The sequence below is a fragment of the Microcaecilia unicolor genome, chromosome 1, assembly GCF_901765095.1.
Source record: "Microcaecilia unicolor chromosome 1, aMicUni1.1, whole genome shotgun sequence".
Lineage (NCBI taxonomy): Eukaryota > Metazoa > Chordata > Amphibia > Gymnophiona > Siphonopidae > Microcaecilia > Microcaecilia unicolor.
In genome coordinates, this window is record NC_044031.1 from 322,168,449 (window position 1) to 322,190,900 (window position 22,452).

Genomic DNA, 22,452 nt, shown 5'->3' on the forward strand with positions numbered 1-22,452 from the left:
GGTGTAGAAGGTATTCAAGCAGGGTCTGTGTAGGGCAAGAAAAGGGATCCAGGGCCTTGCTCTCACACCAGACAGCAAACCTCCTCCATTTGAAAGAATAGCATTTCTTAGCGGAGTCTTTCCTGGAAGCCAGCAAGACCCGGGAGACACTCATTGAAAGATCCAAGGAAGCAAATTCTAAGCTCTCAACATCCAAGCTGTGACAGCCAGAGACTGGAGTTTGGAATGTAGAAGGGACCCCTCATTCTGCATGATGAGGGTCGGAAAACACTTCAATCTCCACGGTTCTTTGGAGGATAACTCCAGAAGAAGAGGGAACCATATCTGTCGTGGCCAGTATGGCACGATCAGAATCATGGTTCCACGGTCTTGCTTGAGTTTCAGAAAAGGTTTCCCCACTAGAGGGAGAATACAAATACAGAAGACCTGTCCCCCAATTGAGGAGGATGGCATCTGACTTTAGTCTATCATGGGCCTGAAGCCTGGAACAGAACTGAGGGACGTGGTTGATTTGAGTGGCAAAAAGCTCCACTGAGGGGGTGTCCCATGCTCCGAAGATCTTGCGTGCTATGCCTATATTGAGAGACCACTCGTGTGGTTGCATTATCCTGCTTAATCTGTCGGCCAGAGTATTCTTTTTGCCCACCAGATAAGTGGCGCGAAGGAACATGCCATGTTGCAAGCCCAATGCCACATCTGGATGGCCTCCTGACACAGAGGGCGTGGTCCAGTGCCCCCTTGCTTGCTAGTGTAATACATTGCAATGTGACTGCCTGTTTGAATGGGTACAATTTGATGAGTCAGCTTATCTCTGAAAGCCTTTAGAGCATTGCAGATTTCCTGGAGCTCCAGGAGATTGATCTGAAGATTTGTTTTCTGGGTGGCCCAAACACCTTGGGAGTGAAGCCATCTACATCTGTTGCCAGCACTTTTTGTGGCTGAGGAATTTGGAATGGAAGTCCCAGAGCCAAACTGGATCAAATTGTCCACCACTGAAGATAGCGTACAAGCTCTGGGGACACTTGGATGACATCTTCTAGGCTCTCAGTGGCTTGATACCATTGAGAAGCCAGGGTCCATTGACCTTATCTCATGTGAAGACATGTCATGGGTGTAACATACACTGTGAAATCTATGTGGCCCAACAATTTCAACATTTGCCGAGCTGTGACCTGCTGAGAGGCTCGAATCTTGGAAGTGAGTGCGACAAGAGTGTCCGCTCTCACCTCCGGAAGGTAGGCTCGAAGCTTCTGTGTATCGAGCAGGGCTCCTATGAACTCCAATCGCTGGACAGGGTGAAGATGGGACTTGGGGTAGTTTAAAATGAACCCTAGTAGCTTGAGCACCCGAACAATCATTTGCATGGACTCCTGAGCTCCGTCCGGAGAGGTGCTCTTTACCAGCCAATCATCAAGATATGGGAACACATGGACTCCCAGTCTGCGTAGCGAAGCTGCAACTACCGCTAGACATTTGGTGAAGACCCTGGAAGCTCACATGAGGCCAAAAGGCAGTACTGAAAGTGATGTGTTCTCTGCCGAAAATGAAGATACTTCCGGTGGGCTGGAAATATCGGGATGTGAGAATATGCATCCTTTATGTACAGAGAGCATAGCCAATCGTCTTTCTGAATCATTGGGAGAAGGGTGTTGTTAAGAAACAGTGTGTTTTTAAGCCTGTAAAATGTATTAGGTATTTTCCTTATATAAGTACATAAGTAATGCCACAATGGGAAAAGACCAAGGGTCCATCGAGCCCAGCATCCTGTCCATGACAGCGGCCAATCCAGGCCAAGGGCACCTGGCAAGCTTCCCAAATGTACAAACATTCTATACATGTTATTCCTGGAATTGTGGATTTTTCCCAAGTGCATTTAGTACTAAATGGTTTATGGACTTGTCCTTTAGGAAACCGTCTAACCCCTTTTTAAACTCTGCCAAGCTAACCGCCTTCACCATGTTCTCCGGCAATGAATTCCAGAGTTTAATTATGTGTTGGGTGAAGAAAACATTTCTCAGATTTGTTTTAAATTTACTACACTGTAGTTTCATCGCATGCCCTCTAGTCCTAGTATTTTTGGAAAGTGTGAACAGACGCTTCACATCCACCTGTTCCACTCCACTCATAATTTTATATGCCTCTATCATGTCTCCCCTCAGCCGTCTCTTCTCCAAGCTGAAAAGCCCTAGCCTCCTTAGTCTTTCTTCATAGGGAAGTCGTCCCATCCCCGCTACCATTTTAGTCGCCCTTTGCTGCACCTTTTCCAATTCTACTATATCTTTCTTGAGATGCGGCGACCAGAATTGAACACAATACTCAAGGTGCGGTCGCACCATGGAGCGATACAACGGCATTATAACATCCTCACACCTGTTTTCCATACCTTTCCTAATACCCAACATTCTATTCGCTTTCCTAGCCGCAGCAGCACACTGAGCAGAAGGTTTCAGCATATTATCGACAACAACACCCAGATCCCTTTCTTGGTCTGTAACTCCTAATGTGGAACCTTGCATGACTACTACTACTATTTAGCATTTCTATAGCGCTACAAGGCGTACGCAGCACTGCACAAACATGACGTAGCTATAATTCGGGTTCTTTTTTCCCACATGCATCACCTTGCACTTGGCTCACATTAAACGTCATCTGCCATTTAGCCGCCTAGTCTCCCAGTCTCGTAAGGTCCTTCTGTAATTTTTTTGAAATCTTGTTGACTGGACTCTGATTAGCCCAGGAACTCATTTCCATGAGTGTACTGGTTTTGCCTCCAGTCTTAGCCAGGAAGAAAAGAGAGAAGGATCTCTTTGCTGAGGCTCAGCAAACAACAGTTATATATGTCCTGAACTTCCCAGGTACTTTTTGGGAAGTAAAGAAATGTTTAGTTAGTGTTATAATTGATCCATATTTCAGTTACCTGTTCTTGTTTGCTGATTGCACTTTTTCTGTCCACTGTTCGATATTTTTATGACAGTAAATAATTGTTTATTGCCTCTGCCTGTCTGGACTGATAAAGAATCCTGGTGGTTTGTGTGTTGGGTCTGCGAATGCTTTCTGGGAACTGTAGGACCACTGGGAGTGTGGCCCCAGTAATCTAGAAATCACTGGGGATAATTTTAGAGTGGGAGACTTGCCCAGAGGAGGTTGTGACCCAGTCAGTGGGAAGAGGGTGCTAGTGTAGAACACAAGCGGCAGGTGCAGGTGGACCTGAACAATGCTGGTGATAGACAAGTGGCCGCGGGGTAACCCCAGGCAGGTGGTAGGCGTTTTGTGACAGGTGCCCATAGAAACCATCCTGAACTTTTTTTGGACTAGGAATTTGTTCAGGGCCCTTAGGTCTAGGATAGGACGCATCCCTCCTGTTTTCTTCTGCACAAGGAAGTACCTGGAATAGAATCCCTGCCCTTATCCACCTGGTGGAATGGGTTCGACAGCATGGGCCTTCAGAAAGGTGGAGAGTTCCTCTGCAAGTACCTGCCTGTGCTGAAAGCTGAATGAATGAGCTCTCAGTGGGCAATTTGGAGGTCTTTGATACTGAGTGTGTATCCGAGACAGACTATTTGAAGAACCCACCGGTCGGAGATTATAAGGGGCCATCTTTTGTGGAAAAACTTCAGCCTCCCCCCTGACCGGCAAGACGTCCAGGATGGACACTCTTACTGCGGCAATGCTCTGCTGGAGCCAGTCACAAACTTGTCCCTTGCTTTGACAGAGGAGTAGCAGGGGCCTTAGGCCACATTGTTGACGTGAATGAGCGTGCTGGGGCTGAGCCTGATCAGGCTGCCGAGACGAGAGGTTGTACCCAAGCTTCTGATAGAAATAGGAACTCCTCCTTGGATTGCCAAAAAACCTCCTAGCTGAGGAAGCAGATGCAGAAGGCGCCAAGCGGCAAAGAGAAGAGATGGTATCAGAATGTTTTTGATGTGGTCACTGACCGCCTCAACCTTCTCTCCAAAAAGATTATCCCCCCTGGCATGAGGCATCTGGCAAGCTCTGCGGAACAGAATGTTCAGAGTCAGAAATACATAGCCATGAGAGTTTGTGCATTGCTATACTCTGAGCAGAGACCCTAGATGCCACATCAAAAGTGTTGCAAGTGCCCCTGGCCAAGAACTTTCAACACGCCTTCTGCTGCTTGACCAACTTGTGAAGTGACTTGGCCTGCTCTGGGGGGAGCCTCTCAGCCGGGTCCGACAACTTTTGCATCGAGATTTGCAAGGGGATGCTCATGAAGCTCTGGTACAACTGTATATGGGAGATGAGCATTGAAGCCTGGTACATCTTCCTCCCAAAAGAATCCAGGGTTCTATCTTCTATGCCTGGGGGCACTGAGGCATACTGTCTGGAACTCCTGGCCCTTTTGAGCGTGGATTCCACCACCATGGAAATGTGAGGCAACTGAGGCTTATGAAAATCAGGTGCGCTGTGGATCTGATACTGGGTGTTGATCTTCTTGGGCACATCAGGGACCAACAGAGGGGACTCCCAGTTCTTAACAAGGAGTTCATGGAGTACTTCATGGAGAGGAACAGTCACAGCCTCCCTAGGCCCTGGGCTCATCCTCCACTTCCAAAGGAAAGGGAATAGCATCAGCCATTTCCTTAACAAAGAAGGGAACGAAAGGCTCTTTGGAGGAGACTTTCTCCTTCAGGTGGAGGGGAGGGTTCAGAGGGAATTCCATAGACTCATCAGAGGAAACGTACCTTGGATCCTCCTTTGAAATCCCATGAGCACTTCTCTTCAGTGTCAGACCATACCTCCTGATGGGAGTGTCGAAACATGGAGCAACCATGCCCTTGAGAACGACGCCGAGAAGTCGGTTCATACCTCAAGTCTGACAAAATTTCCTCCACCAATGTTGAAGAAGTGCCGGTTTGGGTGGCAGTCGACACCGGAGCCGCATGTGGCATTGGTGTCAGATGCTGCACTGCATGCTCAGGGCCAAGCGGGGTCGCAATGGTAGACAGGGTAGGTGCAAGCACCCCCAATGTCGATGCATACCGTTTCATGAGGCCATCCAGCAGGTCAGGGAGGAAGGCCCAGATGTGCTCATCAAGGGCCGATACTGAGAAAGACTGGGGTGCCAGTTCAGGTGCAGGTTGCAGAACTGCTGGTGTCGATGTGGGATCAGGGTCTTGGCTGCTGGGAGACTGGCGCATCAGCACCTCCTATATGGAGGGGGAGCAGGCCTCCCGGTGCGACACTTCTCGGGTGCCAAATCTTTCGATGCCCCAGAGCTCCCGGCACCATGTGTTGAGGGCGACCAATGACGATGCTTCTTGGCCTTCGGCCGAAGTGTCACAGAGGCTCCTCGGTGCCGAGGATGACATCGAATCCACATGTTGCTTTGGGGTCAGGGTCCGACGATGGACGGTCCCGGGGCTCTGCACAGCATCAGGCCTCAAGGCAGGTGGAGACCCATTTGATGCTTTACTGCTCCCAGTGACTAAGGGCCTAGCAGCAGCCATGCTTACCGACAGCATCAATGCCGATGTCGAGGAACCAGACTTGGCTCCAAAACTCTTCTCAGGTTGATCCTCTCTGGAAATCCAGGTCCTCTTCTTTATGCGAAGACAGTGAACACAGTTAGTGGGGCTATGGTCGGGCCCAAGACACTGTAGACACCAAGAATGGGTGTCTTTCCCAGAGACTGTCCGACTGCAACCAGGTACAGTGCTTAAAGCCACTGGGAACTTTCATGGACATGGAAGGAAAATCTTCCTCGACTAAATTAAATGACGTGATGGTGCCTGAAAAAGGGGCAAGGCATAAAAAAAAAATAGGGCAAGTTCCCAGTCGAAGTCAAAGCCTAAAAGCGACCTGATGATGACAAAAGGAAACAAACTGTGGAAAACAAACTAAAAACTTAAGGAAAACAAAGAAAGGCGGGTCCAAAACAGGAATACAATAAAAGGAGAATAAATGAACAAAAAATTGCCAAAAGGCACCAAAAAAGCTCTTTAGGACCCTCTCCTCATCACGGTAGAAAAAGAATTGAGGAGACCGCATTTTCGTGGCGGGCGGGAAGGCACTCGCTCATGTGTGGTGGAGTGTGTTGTTTTGCACTCCACAGTGCTCTATTTATACTTTTAAAAATCCTGAACTGGACGACATGGGTCGGCGTCACCCACTTGTGAGAATTAATAAGTCTGCTTGTCCTCAAAAAATGTTCTTTATAGTTTATACGTTTTAACTAACTCTCTATTATAACATTTAAACTTTTTTGCAAATCATTAGTAGAATATACAATAATGATGTACCTTGCATAGTAGCTTATTCAAATTTCTACGAAGCTCTGTGTTTTCTTCTGAAAGGTTGATGCATTCGTCTGATTTTACATGCAAAAAATTTCCCATTCGCAGTATCTAATAAAGTATCAGAGAAAATATGAGCAGTTACTGTATAAGGCATATTCCACGCCAATTACAAGCTCAGCGCTCTATTCAATACACCATAGCCTAAGCCTTTACCCATACTACTATGTAATTAACTTGCAGAACTGAGGGAAAGAGGAAAGGCAGGATTAACATTTACCAAAAAGGCAAAAAAGGATGTAACACTAAGAGGAAGCAAGGTGGAGTTTAGGTTATATTTACCAAAGGGAATGGTGAGTACTTGTGGTTCAATTCACAAAAATTTAGGAAGAAGAAATTCTGAAAAAACTTGAAATACAGTAATTTCATCCCATGCTATAAATGGAGAAATTATATTTTACCTGCTAATTTTCTTTCCATTAATCGCACCAGATGAGTCCAGGACTTGTGGGTTTATGTCCATCTACCAGCAGGTGGAGCCAGAGTACAGAATTGGGCTGTGCCTCAATAGAACTCTGAGCAGCTCAGAAAAGGTAAATTATGTATAATCATACCTGATAATTTCTTTCCATTAATCATAGCTGATCAATCCATAGACTGGTGGGTTGTGTCCATCTACCAGCAGGTGGAGATAGAGAGCAAACTTTTGCCTCCCTATATGTGGTCATGTGCTGCCGGAAACTCCTCAGTATGTCGATATCAAAGCTCCATCCGCAGGACTCAGCACTTAGAGAATTACACCCACGAAGGGACACTCTGCCCAGCTCACCACCGCCGAAACGGGGGAGGGGAATTAATCCAGCTCATCCCCACACAAGTGGGGGAGGGGAATCCGTCCAGCTCATCCCCGCAGAGCGGGGGAGGGACACCACACCCGCCGATGCGGGGGGATCTGGCTTATCCTGCAACCGCAACCGCGGGAGGAGCTGACTGACCCTAACAACCGCCGAAGCGGGAGGGGTACAAAGCTGCCCTACAGCCGCACGAAGCGGGAGGGAGTGCCGGCAGAATTTTAAGTCTCAATCCAGCCCCGTAAAACGGAGGGGAGAGGAATGCAGCAGCTCACTGTAACACAAACTCGTCTTAACTCTTGAAGAATCTAAGTGAAAAAACTTGAACACGAAGTCTTTCTGAAGTAACTGAAGACTAAACTTGAACCTGAAATGCAACCAGAATAAAAACAGTACAGATATCTGGGAGGGGCTATGGATTGATCAGCTATGATTAACGGAAAGAAAATTATCAGGTATGATTATACATAATTTTACCTTCCATATCATCAAGCTGATCAATCCATAGACTGGTGGGATGTACCGAAGCAGTACTCACCAAGGGCGGGACATTGAAATCCCTCACCTCAACACTGAAGCTCCAAACCGGGCCTCCGCCCGTGCAGCCACAGTCAAACGGTAATGCTTGGAGAATGTATGAGCCGAAGCCCAAGTTGCCGCCTTGCATATCTCTTCCAAGGAGACGGATCCGGCCTCTGCCATCGAGGCCGCCTGAGCTCTCGTGGAGTGAGCCTTCAGCTGGATAGGCGGCACCTTCCCCGCGGCCACATAAGCCGCTGCAATGGCTTCCTTGACCCATCTTGCCACTGTAGGCTTAGCAGCCTGCAGACCCTTACGAGGACCTGCAAACAGGACAACAGATGATCCGATTTCCGGAAATCATTGGTCACTTCCAAGTATCTGATGATGACTCGTCTCACATCCAGATATTTAAGAGCAGAGTATTCCTCTGGGTAGTCCTCCCTACGAAAGGAAGGGAGACAGAGCTGCTGATTCACATGGAAGCGAGAAACAATCTTTGGCAGGAAGGAAGGCACTGTGCGAATAGTCACTCCTGCCTCAGTGAACTGCAGAAAAGGCTCTCGACATGAGAGCGCCTGGAGCTCGGAAACTCTTCTGGCTGAAGTGAAGCCACCAAAAAGACTGCTTTCAACGTCAGGTCTTTCAGAGATGCCCTCGACAAGGGTTCAAAAGGCGGCTTCTGCAATGCTCTTAGTACCAGGGTTGAGATTCCACGCAGGCACCACTGAGTGCAGAGGAGGGCGCAGGTGATTAACTCCCTTGAGAAAGCGCACCACATCTGGCTGCGAAGCCAGGGAAGCACCCTTCGGCGGCCCCTGAAGCAAGCCAGAGCCGCTACCTGGACTTAAGGGAAACCTGAGCGACAGGCCTTTCTCCAGACCTTCTTGCAGGAACGCCAACACTGAAGAAATTGGAGCAGTGAAGGGAGAAAGTGAGCCTGCTTCACACCACGCTGCAAGATACGCCAAACCCTGGCGTAAGCAGTAGAAGTAGAGCGCTTCCTCGCTCTCAGCATAGTGGCGATGACCTTGTCTGAGAAGCCCTTCTTCCTCAGACGCTGCCGCTCAATAGCCAGGCCGTAAGACCAAGGGGGAGGGATCCTCCATCACCACAGGACCCTGATGTAACAGGCCCTGCTCCACTGGCAGCAACAGAGGATCGTCGACTGAGAGCCTGATCAAGTCCGCATACCAGGGACGCCTGGGCCAATCCGGACCCACCAGGATTACCCTGGCCGGGATGCTTTGCCACCCGGTCTAGCACCCTGCCCAACATGGGCCAGGGCGGGAACACATAGAGAAGCTCTTGTGTCGGCCACTGTTGGAGAAGAGCATCTACTCCCAGGGATCGAGGGTCCCGTCCTCTGCTGAAAAAGCGCGGCACTTGGCAATTGGCCGATGACGCCATCAGATCTAGGCTCGGCTGGCCCCAGCGCTTCGTGATGTCCAAGAACGCCTGAGCAGATAGCTGCCACTCTCCGGGCTCCAAGGTATGGCGACTGAGAAGTCCGCCTTGACATTCATGACTCCGGCAATGTGGGCCGCTGAAAGCTGCTCCAGGTTCGCTTCCCGCCCACTGGCAAAGATTCATAGCCTCCTTGGCTAGAGGGGCGCTCTTGGTACCCTCCCTGGCGGTTGACATAGGCCACAGCCGTGGCATTGTCCGACAGGACCCGTACAGGCTTCAACCACCAGTACCGGGATGAACTCCAAAAGCGCCAACCGAATGGCTCTGAGTTCCAGGAGGTTGATAGACCACTTTGCCTCTGCAGGAGACCAGAGCCCCTGCGCTGTCCTTCCCAAGCAGTGGGCTCCCCAGCCCGACAACGAGGCGTCCGTCGTGACGACAATCCACTCTGGGGTCACCAGAGGCATTCCCGCAGACAACTTGTCTGTCTGCATCCACCGACTCAGCGCCTTGCGCACTGCTGGGTCCAAGGGAAGGCGCACAGCATAATCCTCCGACATCGGAGTCCAGCGCTGCAGCAAAGAGTGTTGAAGTGGTCTCATATGAGCCCTGGCCCAGGGCACAACTTCCATCGTGGCCGTCATAGAGCCCACAGCTGCACATAGTCCCAAGCCCGAAGGGGAGAGGCTACTAGGAACTGGTCCACCTGAGCCTGAAGTTTGACAATCCGATTGTCTGGCAGGAACACTCTGCCCACTTGGGTGTCGAATCGAACTCCCAGGTACTCCAGGGACTGAGTCGGGCGCAGCTGGCTTTTTCTCCCAGTTGATGATCCATCCCAGGGAGCTCAAAAGAGCAACTACCCGGTCCACAGCTTTGCCGCACTCTGCATAAGAGGGGGCTCGGATCAACCAGTCGTCCAGATAAGGATGGACTTGTACCCCTTCCTTTCGTAGGAAGGCCGCGATGACCACCATTACTTTGGAAAAGGTCCGCGGAGCAGTAGCCAACCCGAAAGGGAGGGCTCTGACTGGAAGTGTCGTCCCAGGACTGTAAAACGCAGAAAGTGTTGATGAGGAGGCCAGATGGGAATATGCAAGTACGCTTCCTTGATGTCCAAGGATGCCAGGAACTCTCCTGCCTTCACCTGCCGCTATAACAGAGCGGAGAGTCTCCATGCGAAAGTGCCGCACTTTCAAGGCCCGATTGACCCCTTTGAGGTCGAGGATAGGCCGGACAGAACCTCCTTTCTTTGGTACCACAAAGTAAATGGAGTAACGTCCCTTGCCAAGCTAACTTTCTGGCACCGGAACGACCGCGCCCAGGCGGATCAGATTGTCCAAGGTCTGCTGCACTGCCACAGCTTTGACCGGAGACTTGCAGGGAGAGAGTACAAACCCGTCTTTTAAGGGTCGGCAGAACTCTAGTTTGTAGCCGTCTCTGATGACTTCCAGCACCCACGCGTCTGAAGTTATTGTGGTCCACTCGCCCAGAAACGAGGACAGCCGTCCTCCAATCTGCACTGGGGCGTGGACCAAGACCCCGTCATTGGGTACGAGACCCTGGGGGAGGACCGGAGGGAGCACCTCCGGGACGGCGGTCTCTGCGAAAGGAATGCTGCTTGGGGGAGAAATTCCTCTTGAAGGAAGAGGGGGCAGAGGAACCCGACTTGCCCGGAGCGGTACCGACGGACTTCCTGCAACCGTCCTCTGGAGGTACCGGGACGAGTACTAGCCGAGCCCTGACCTCTGGTAATTTCTTGCCCTTAGACGTGCCGAGATCGGTCACGATTTTGTCCAGCTCGACCCCAAAGAGCAGCTTGCCTTTAAAGGCAACCTAGCCAGGCGGGATTTAGAGGCGTGGTCCGCAGACCAATGTTTCAGCCAAAGCCACCGCCGCGCAGAGATTGTCTGAGCCATGCCTTTCGCTGAGGCCCCTCAAGACATCATACAGCAAGTCCTGCCAAATAGGCTAAGCCCGATTCCAGGGCCGGCCAATCAGCCCTCAAGGAATGATCCGAGGGGGAAGCCCGCTGCACCATAGTCAGGCACGCCCTGGCCACATAGGAGCCGCAAACTGAGGCCTGCAAACTTAAAGCAGCCGCCTCAAAGGACGACCTTAAGGCCGCCTCCAATCTTCTGTCTTGGGCGTCCTTTAGGGCCGTGCCACCTTCCACCGGCAACGCCGTTTCTTAGTCACCGCAGTGATTAAAGAATCCACGGTAGGCCACAGAAAGGCCTCACGTTCACTCACAGCCAAAGGATAGAGGCGGGACATAGCCCTAGCCACTTTAAGGCTCGCTTCTGGGACATCCCATTGAGCCGAAATTAAGGTGTGCATGGCATCATGCACGTGGAAGGTTCTAGGCGGGCGCTTCGTCCCCAGCATAATGGCAGAGCCAACAGGGGCTGAGGGAGAGACGTCCTCCGGAGAGGAAATCTTCAAAGTGTCCATGGCCTGTAACAACAGGTTGGGCAAATCCTCTGGGCTAAAAAGCCGCGCTGCAGAGGGGTCATCCGCTCCATCCGAGCGGGGATCCGTCTCCTCCAAGGAATCCGCAAAGGACCGTTGGGAGACCTCAGACACGCTGCCCTCATCTACATCGGAGGAGACAAATTCCTCCAAGGCCTGGGAATCAACCCGAGGGCGTTTACCTCTGGGAACCTCAACCTCTTTACCAGACGGGGAGCAGGGGCAGCGTTGTGCATGAGGAAGGCCTGATGCAGCAGCAAAACAAACTCGGGGGAGAAACCCCCCAGACTGTGCACTTCCGCAGCCTGGGCAACAGCCCTAGACGCACCCTCAACCGGCGCTCGCAATAGCGGGGGAGAGACATGCTGCGCATCCAAAATGGCGTCCGGCGCGAAACTCCGCGAAGGAGCCGCGCGGGAAGAACGGGCTCTTAACTTTAGCCGCTTCTGTGCGTCGTCCAAATTAAGGGCGTTCATGGCATTAATGTCTCCAACCTCAAGGGCGGCCCAAGAAGAAGCCGTCCGAGCCGCGTGGCCGGCCAAGATGGCGGAGGCGAGGAGCGGGGGATGGGCATTTATGGCGGGAAAAAACCGCCACGCCGGAGGAAGGGACCGGGACATTCATCGGTCACGAAACTGTCACCCAACAAGGGCGAATCAGGCTTTAAGACCCCCGCATCCCCTCTAGAAGCGCTCAAGCTACCCGGGAGCGACCCTTTGCGCCCTCGCCCTCCGACGCCATATGCCACGAGGAGAAGAATCGGGGAACCCCCTGCCCGCTATAAAAAGGTAAAAATTACCTGCTGTCCGCTCCGAGTTGTAACGACCTGGTGTCCCAGTGAGTAGCTGCAATAGACGCTTAAATAAACGTCGAAATAAACGCCTTTAAGGACGTTCAAAATTTTTTTTTTTTTTTTTAACGGAGCCAGCGGGAGGGGGGAGAAAAGGAGGGACCTGGCACCACCAGGTTTGCACTTGCTCAAAAGAGCCCTCAACCCCAGGCACTCAACAAAACCTAAAAATTAGGCTTGGAGGCCTAGCCAGAGCTGCTGCTGTGTGTGACCACCACCTGCTGAGATAGAGAACATACTGGGGAGTTTCCGGCAGCACATGACCACATATAGGGAGGCAAAAGTTTGCTCTCTATCTCCACCTGCTGGTAGATGGACACAACCCACCAGTCTATGGATTGATCAGCTTGATGATATGGAATGCAGTATTAAATAACAAAGCAATGGGAAAGCAGTGGGTAATCTGAAAACATCTGCTGAACAAGACACACAGGAAGTTAGCAAAAATACAAATCCCCAAATATTCAAAATCATTTAACTGGCTGGAAACGGAACTTGGCCGCTTAAATGGCACTTAACTGGCTATTTGTCAAATATTCAGTGAGAGATAGCCGGTTATTCCCTGCTGAATATTCCTGGTTAGCGCCTAGGAGATAATCGGCTATATCACACAATATAAGTGGCTATCCCCGGATATTCAATTCATATCTTGCTACTGTAAGCAGCCACATTGGGCCACTTAAATTGCTGATATATCTTTAGCCAGTTTAAAGTGAACCGGCTATCTTCGAATATCAGCTTAGCCAGCTAATTTGAGGAGACCAGCACTGAATATCTGGGCTGACTGCCAATCACATGAGTTAGCCAGGCTCCCTCCTGCAGTCTGAATATTGGTCCCAAACTGTTTTAGTGATATGGAGAAACAAATAAGAGTGGGTCATTGGACTTGTCTGGTGCAACTAAAGGAAAGAAAATTAGCAGGTAAGACTTATTGTTTGGTCTGTATATCTTATTGTTGACACAATGGATTTTCCAATCGCTTATGATTTGTTCTATTAAAAATTACTTGGATTAGGCTTCCATTAAAATTGTTATACATGCCTTGGTTATGAATCGTTTAGATTACTTAACTCCGTTTTTGTAGTGCAAAACAAAACAGATCCCAGACGAACTGCTCCAAAACAAAATCTCTTTATTAAAGATATCACCCAACGTGGTCCACATTTCGCCCACTCATGGGCTGCTTCAGGTATACAACAGTAAAAACAATAATCAAAGCAATAATACAAATCATAAATAGACAAAATAAATATAAAATTTCAATACATAACACAAACATTAAAAGTGTGTGGGGTCCAGGAATAACATCATGTGCACTAACAATGAGGATACGACCACCAATTAAAAGCATAAACATACAGTCGTGCAATCAGAATCATAAATAATCATAATAGCAAAACATAAAGACAAGTCTGCATGTTACATGATTCAATTAAAGGTTTTATGGGTGTATCATGTGAACATTATCATTAATTGTAAAAACAGGCATCAGTAGTGCATAAAGGGGCATGCCATATGTGTATGTCAAACATCTGTCCAAAGTACTTAAACACATTTTGTTAAAGATTTAACATACACAGAAGTGGGAAAGCTAACACAATCCCAAGTATGCAAAATCCTCAGAAACACTATAAAAAGGAAAATCAAAATTATATTACAATATATCACAATTCCTCAAAAACATTACCTAGAGACATTGATTCTAATACCTAAGCAGGCACCTATAAAAACTGCTAGTGTTTGCAGCAGCTTAAACACTGACCATGTTCAGTGCAAACAGCCTTTAAAAACATGTTTCATGCCATATACTACTATTTAGAATATCCTCAACATATAAAACTTAATAGTATACCTTTAAAAAGACAGGCAGGGCTTACCAGTGTTCATAGCATCCCTTTAGAACTATTAAATGTGAAGTCCAAACAAACAGACAAACTACTAGTACTTGCCGCAATTTCAACATAGATCATATTCAATACCAACTAAAACTAAATAACATGCTCAGCAGCACTATAAAACAATATATCAATTCTTCAAGACATACCTTAAAACCATTAAAAAACAAATCAAAAATCACAGAAACTACTAGTGCTTGCAGCAGCTTTACTACAAATCATACTCAATGCAAACAGCCTCTTAAAAATGTTTCATACCATAGTCTGTTAATTAAAATGAATCATATAAAATTCAATAATAGATTTTTAACGAGACAAGCAAAACTTACCAGTACTCACGGCATTCCTTAAAACCATTTAATGTTAAGTCCAAACAGTTACAAAAACTACTGCTGTAAACACTAGTAGTTTTTATAGGTACCTGCTTGGGTATTCTGCTCTAAGCAATATTTTTGAGGAACTGGGGATATATTGTAATATAATTTTGTTTTTCCTTTTTATATGGTTTCTGAGCATTTTGCATATTTTAGTTGGGATTGTGAATTCTTCAGCCTTCCCACTTCTGGGTGCATTAAAGTCTTCAACAAAATATGTGTTTAAGCACTTTGGACAGATTTTGACATACACATATGGCATAGCTTTATGCACTATTGATGCCTGTTTTTACAATTAATTATAAAGTTCACACGATACACTCATAAAGCCTTTAATGGAATCATGTACCACACAGGCTTGTCCTTATGGTTTGCTATTACTTATAGTTATTTATGATTCTGATTGCATGACTACATGTTTGTACTTTTAGTTGGTGGTCTTGTCCTCACTGTTACTGCGCATGTTATTCCTCGATCCCACATACTTCTAATGTTTAAGTTATGTATTGAAATTTTATATTTTGTCAATATATATTTTGTTTTGATTGCTTTTAGTATTGTACCCATGAAGCAGCTCATGAGTGGGCAAAACATAGACCACGTCGGGTGATTGTTTTAATAAAGAGATTTTGTTTTGGAGAACTTTGTCTGGGATCTGTTTTCTTTTGCATCACATCTGGTGTAGATATGAAGAGCCTCTGTTGTTTACTTCCTTTTTGTAGTATTCTATTCGGCATTTGCTGCTTCTCCAGAACATAGCACTTAAATTGCTTCATAAAGCTAGTTGTTTTGATCATGTAACCCTGATCTTCACTCCCTAGCCCAGACAATTGCAAAAATACATCATACTTTCTGCCCCCTTGATCCTTTGCCTCCTTCTTAGCTCACTGGCCCGGAGCTGGATCTTCTTCCTATAATTCTCATGGTTTCAAATACTATGCTTTTTATTGGGCAAGTTCCCTCTTCTTGGAAATCAGCAATTGTGCGCCCAATCCTTAAGAAACTTTCTCTTGATCCTCTTGTTCCTATTCATTATCGTCCAGTATCCAATCTTAGTTTTCCCTCTAAAGCACTGGAAAAATTGTTTTCTCACAGTTGGTATCTTTTGTGGACAAGACTTTTGCACTCCACTCAAGGTAATCAGGTTTCAGGCCCCACTTCAGTACTGAGACAGTTCTTACAGCCATTCTAAATAAAATCTATTCTCACTGGGAAAAACACATTACTGTTTTTGCAATTTCGCTTGACCTTTCTGCTGCATTTGATCTGGTAAACCATGACCTGCTGCTCTCACATTTGTCATCTTTATGTATCTCGGGCTCAGCACTATCCTGGTTTTCTTCCTTTCATTCTAACCGTTCTTTTCAGTTCATGTTTGATTCAACTACAGCTTCTCCCCATCCTCTTTCCTGCGGTGTCCCTCAGGATCGGTCCTATCTCCACTACTGTTGAACTTATTCTTAAGCCCACTAGCCACTCTGATCCAATCTACTGGTATCTCTTTTTATCTTTATGCGGATGTCTGACATATTGCTTCTCTTTCCTACACACTCATACAATCCTACTTTCGCTCCTCTTCAGGACTGTCTGACATTTATTTCTAATTGATTGCGTCAGGGGCGTAGCCACGGGTGGGCCTGGGCCCACCCATTTTGGGCTCAGGCCCACCCAGCAACGGTGCACCTCATAGATGCCAATAATAAAAGAATTAGGAAGATTGTCTCCCCAGCCCAAACCGTGACTTTTCCCTGCCTGCTGCTCACTTCAGCTTTCCCTCCTCCCACCCACCCACCAGCATGCTGCAGGTATTGTTCCCTCCCTGCTCCCTCCCTTGTCATCTTTGTCTGGCAGAGGTGTTAGTTCTGCTGCTTCTGCAGTGGATCCGTGCGGTGCCAGGGCTGTCTGTATGCTGCTGCGACTGCTTCCTTCCGGCCGACCTCACCTTCTTCGATACTCTTTCTGAAGAGGCGGGGCCAGCGCAGAGGAAGCAGTCGCAGGAGCATACAGACAACCCTGGCACCGTGCGGATCCACTGCAGAAGCAGCAGAACTAACACCTCTGCCAAACAAAGATGACAAGGGAGGGTAGCAGCATAGTGGCAGCATGCTGACGGACCCGGTGCCGTGCAGCTTTGCTGTAGAGTTAAATTGCGGCGCTGCCCGACGGAGGTGGAAGGGGAGGGAGAGGAAAGAAGGCCTGCAGCGTGCCGGCGGGTGGCTGGGAGGTGGAAGAGAAAAAAAACTGCAGCGGGTGGCTGGGGGGAGGGAGGGAGAGAGAAAAAAACCTGCAGCATGCCGGTAGGTGGTGGTTGGGGGAAGAGAGGAATCAAAACCTGCATCAGGTGGCTGGTGGGGGTGGGGGGTGGGGGGGGGGGGGGGGGGTGGGGAGGGGGGGGGGGGGGGGGGGGGGGGGGGGGGGGGAGGGGGGGTTGGGGGGGGGGGGGGGGAAGAGAACATATCTGCAGCATGCCAGTGGTGACTGGGGAAAGGGAGGGAAAAAACCTGCAGCAAGCTGGCGGGTGGTTTGGGGGGGGGGGGTTGGGGAGAGACAGGAGCACTGTCGGGATGAGGGAGTGAGACAGGGTAGAGCTAGGTGGGGTGGAGGAATAATTGTTTAATGTGGGGGGGGGGGGGAGAGATGCGCAAGGGGAAAGAGGGACAATTGTTGGTTATGAGTGGGATGGGGAGAGAAAGGGAAAGGCTGCATAGGAGAGGTAAAGGACAAGAGAGAAAAAAACCGTGTCGGACAAGAAAGTGGAAGGGAGGGAGAGATGAGAGGGGAAATGTTGAACATGGCATTGAGGTGAGGGAAAGGAAGGATGGAGAGATGCTGCTGGTTGGGGGGGGGGGGGGGTAGAGAGAGATGTTAAACCAGGGGCTCAAGGCAGGAGAGGGAGAAAGTTGGACATGAAGTTGAGAAGAGGAGAGGAGAGGAGAGATGCACAAGGAGGGAGGGGAGAAAGAGGGAAGACGGATCCAGGTAGAGAAGATGGACAATGGATGGTAGGGAAGAGAAAGGGAAAAATGTTGATGGGGGAGGGGAGAGAGATGGGACAGGAAGATGCTGGTGGTGGGAGGTAAAAGGGATAGGGAAATATCAGGCTACGAGGGTGAGGAGGGTAGAAAGATGGGAACAGTGCTGGCTTGGAAGGGTGGAGGAGGGAGACACTGGGAATGGTGGAAAGCATGGGGGGAGAGGCCCAGCGTGGAGATGGCAAGGAAATAAATGAGAGAATAGTGATTACAAGCGGGTAGAAATATGGTAATGGCGCATAGATCGAAGATGGAAGGAATGGAGGCTGGGAAGGAGAGAGATGGGGGATGGGAGAGCTAGTGGGGTGAAAGGAGATGGAAATGTGATATATATGAAAAGTAAAAAGAAGGAAAAGATTAGAAAGAGGATGAAATTTGAGTGTACAGAGGCAGAAAAGAAAAAAAAAAAAGAAAGAAAGGAAAGAGCTAAAATGGAAGGATCAATATTTCAGAGGCAGGTGTAGTGAGGAAATGAAATGACAGGAGAAAAAAGACAGATGGACAACCGCTTGAAGAATTAGCAGAAGACAGACAGGAACGCGGGAAGAGAAATTAGAACCAACATGATGGAAAAATAAATGTCCAGACAATAAAGGTAGAAAATCATTTTACTTTGAATGTTTTAAATGGAATATGTTAGCTTTGGGAAATGTGCATAGCGGACGTCTTTTTATTGTGTTAAGTAGAAAAGGAAATGCGCTTTTGTTTTGTTTTGGGGTTTTTTTTTCTCCAGTGTTGCAGTACATGCTGAGGTTTCCCAGTTCAATTTGTCTATATATTTTTTATTCTAATTGTGATCCCTTGTTCTTTAATTGTGACGGTTCTGTCAGTGTGACTGTAACGGCAGATGAGGAGATTGGAGAGGAGAGGGAATTGGGGGAGGGGCTTTATTTTCTGCCCTGGTCACCAGCATGGCTAACGGCAGCCCTGACCCTTGCTGTAGCTAGTGGGGATTCCTAAGCCCTACTAGCTGGGGTCTCTTCTGAAGCTGGCCAGAGATGCCTTCTGAGCTTGGCAGATGGGGGCAGCATCCTGGTGCCACTGACAACTAAGCACGTATGGGGTGCTGGCATCAGTGGCTCAAGGAGTTGCTGCTGCCTGCTGGGGTTGGTGGAGAGGAGTTCTGGCCATCTTTATTGGAGGCCTTCAGCTGACAGAGATTGGGGATCCTCATCTGTTGAAGTATTTATATTTTGAGTTGGGAAGTGCTGGGGGAGAGGAGGGAGAGAGAAAATTTTGTGCCCACCCACTTTGTGCTCAGGCCCACCCAAAATTGGCTGTCTGGCTATGCCACTGGATTGTGTGATAAACTAGTTCTGAATAAGGAAAAAACTATTTGAACGCTAGTTTAGCCCTGGTATGACCATCCCAGATTCTCCTCTAGATCTGTTTGGAATTTCTACTTATCCAGTCGACTCGTTTTGCTATCTTGGAATTATCCTCGATTCATTCACACCACAAATTTATGTAAGTCCTGCTTTTCTGTTCTCTGCCAATTCCAGTCTGTCCGCAGGTTTTTTTGACCAATCTACTTTTCATTCTCTTGTGCTGTCTTTTCTTATTACTAGGTTAGACTACTGTAATATTTCATATTTGGGTTGCTTTTGTTTGATTTTGAAAAAGCTCCAATCTAGTCAAAACACAGCTATTAAACTCATCTGTCACGCGCATAGGTTTGATCATATAACATAGTAACATAGTAGATGACGGCAGAAAAAGACCTACATGTTCCACCCAGTCTGCCCAACATGATAAACTCACATGTGCCATTTTTTGTGTATACCTTACCTTGATTTGTACCTGTCTTTTTCAGGGCACAGACCGTATAAGTCTTCCCAGTACTATCCCCGCCTCCCAACCACCAGCCCCACCTCCCACCACCGGCTCTGGCACAGACCGTATAAGTCTGCCCAGCACTATCCCCACCTCCCAACCACCAGCCCTGCCTCCCACCACCGGCTAAGCTTCTGGGGATCCCTTCCTTCTGAGCAGGATTCCTTTATGTTATCCCACGCATGTTTGAATTCCGTTACCGTTTTCCTCTCCACCACCTCCCGCGGGAGGGCATTCCAAGCATCCACCACTCTCTCCATGAAAAAATACTTCCTGACATTTTTCTTGAGTCTGCCCCCCCTTCAATCTCATTTCATATCCTCTAGTTCTACTCGCCTTCCCATCTCCGGAAAAGGTTTGTTTGCGGATTAATACCTTTCAAATATTTGAACGTCTGTATCATATCACCCCTGTTTCTCCTTTCCTCCAGGGTATACATGTTCAGGTCAACAAGTCTCTCCTCATACGTCCTTGCAACGCAAATCCCATACCATTCTCATAGCTTTTCTTTGCACCGCTTCCATTTTTTTTTAACATCCTTCGCAAGATATGGCTTCCAAAAACTGAACACAATACTCCAGGTGGGGCCTCACTAACGTCTTATACAGGGATATTAAAACCTCTTTTCTTCTGCTGGTCACATCTCTCTCTATACAGCCTAGCAATCTTCTAGCTACGGCCACCGCCTGTCACACTGTTCGTCGCCTTCAGGTCCTCAGATACTATCACCCCAAGATCCCTCTCCCGTCCGTACCTATCAGACTCCTACCACCTAACACATATGTCTCCCGTGGATTTCTACTCCCTAAGTGCATCACTTTGCATTTCTTCGCATTGAATTTTAATTGCCAAACGTTAGACCATTCTTCTAGCTCCGCAGATCTCTTTTTTCATGTTTTCCACTCCCTCCGGGGTGTCCACATCTGTTGCAAATCTGGTGTCATCCGCAAAAGGCAAACTTTACCTTGTAAGCCTCGGCAATATCACTCACAAATATATTGAAAGAATCGGCCCCAGCACCGATCCCTGAACACTACTCACCTTTCTCTCCTCCTAGCGAACTCCATTTACCACCACCCTCTGGCGTCTGCCCGTCAACCAGTTCCTAATCCAGTTCACCACTGTCGGGTCCTATCTTAGTTTATTCAAGAGCCTCCTGTGGGGAACCGTGTCAAAAAAGCATTGCTGAATCTAAGTAGATTATGTCCATAGCACGTCCTTGATTAATTTTCCAGTCAACCAGTCAAAGAATTCAATGAGATTCTTTATTGCAAACGTTTCACTGGCTGCCTATTGACAACACATAATTTTCAAATTGCTCATCCTTACTTTCAAAGCACACAGAATAGGTTTGCCAGATTATCTTGCCAAGTTCACCTTCCATACTTTCCTCTCCTTCTGCTTCGCTCTATAAATGATTTCAGACTATTTCTGCCTAACCCGAGATCGGCACAATTAAAGTTTACCCAACCTAATGCATTTTCTTTGCTACTCCTTTCTTCTGGAACTCTTTGTCTCTCTCTCTTCGTGCTGAATCATCTTTTAAGAATTTTAATCAGCCCTAAAAACATGGCTTTTGAGAAGGCATTTTCTTTGGACTAATATAAATTAGTAGTGGTTTCTATTGTTCCCTGTAACAGGCCACAGTCCCTCTTTCCTTTATTTCCCTCCCTCCTTTCTCAGCTCTCCCCCATCCTTAATCCTGACCCACCTCACTCCTTAATAATAACCTGTTGTGAATGTCTTGGTTGATTGTGTTGAGGCAGCCTGGGCAGAGAAATCATATTTGTTAATTCTGTTTGTTTGGTTCAGTCCTGTAAAGTGGTAGAATGCCTTCTGGGTTTAATTACTCAGAAGTCTAGCTTTTGCTAGACTAGAGGTTAGAAAGGTCAGCGAGAAATGAAACTTTCTTTGTCCCTTTTTGAGTGATGGATTGTTCATAGGTATTATTTACCACATCTGGATGCCATTCTGAGCAAGGCATACTGGACAATCTCGAGGGATCAGCAAGCAAGCTGTTTAGAAGAAGATAGTTTAGATATAGATCTTCTTGATAATTTAGATTTTGTCTTATAAGGAATTCTGATTTCTGCTTATTTTAGAATATGTTTTATTCTGTTTAATTAATAAGTTCTATTTCTATGTAGAATATCTTTTCAATTCAGTGTTACATCAGTGTCTGACTTTCAAGTGAGCTTTGTCTGCAGTTTAAGAGGTCATCATCTGGTTTGAATTATCCACAGTCCTAGCTAGGTGAAAGAGGTCAGGGAAAGTCTTGATGGATTATAGCTAAGTGTAGGACTGGTCTTCTGAAAGTAATAACAAACCATGTCTGTGTGCCATTAAGCAAGACTGGCCCCTTAGCCCCTCAATGAACCCAGCTCAAGTTATGGAATTAACCGGGAATCTGATTATGTGAATAATAATAAAATGCAGGAGATAGGTGCCACATTGTCTAGTTTGAGAGGCCCCAGGTCATAGGTCAGTTTAGGAAATATCTCAAACCTATGTAACTGATATTTTTGAGTAATGTATAGAGATAATTAGTTCAAGACAGGGTAATCAATCTATTCTTTACCATCTGGTGAGAAAGGGGGGCTAGAAGGGTGTAGGACCCTATATAAAGGAGAGCAGAAGCAGCTTATATTGGAGAAGGAACCAATACAGAAGGACAGGACACAGAGAGAGCTAGAGCTGATGTCCTACTTTGTTTGTGGCAAATAAAGAAGATTTCTCTCTCATTCTGGTGTGTGGTGTTTGACTCCTGAAGTACCACAGATTCTGCTAACAATAGTGGTAATTCCTGCAACAGTGTTACTCCATTCCTATTGAGTTTGTATTTCTTTTCCACTCTTTTTTTAAATGTATTTTATTGATTGGAAACCGCCCAGTTCTGCTAGTAAGCTTGAGCAGTACAGCAAGTTTTAATAAAACTATAAACTACTGATTGAGCAGCATTGGC

General features: G+C 47.5%; 1 protein-coding gene across 3 annotated transcripts in view; it reads right to left on the reverse strand.

The window, feature by feature from the left end:
• The window catches only part of CAGE1 (cancer antigen 1), a 358,253-nt gene that overhangs the window by 92,847 nt on the left and 242,954 nt on the right, over window positions 1-22,452 (reverse strand). For all 3 annotated transcript variants that reach the window (XR_003942755.1, XR_003942753.1, XM_030208903.1), the window contains exon 6: window positions 6,261-6,365. Coding sequence is in view for 1 of the 3 variants with exons in the window: in XM_030208903.1 (XP_030064763.1) it covers window positions 6,261-6,365 (105 nt within the window). In the remaining 2 variants the exon portion in view is untranslated. The remainder of the gene's footprint in view (window positions 1-6,260; window positions 6,366-22,452) is intronic.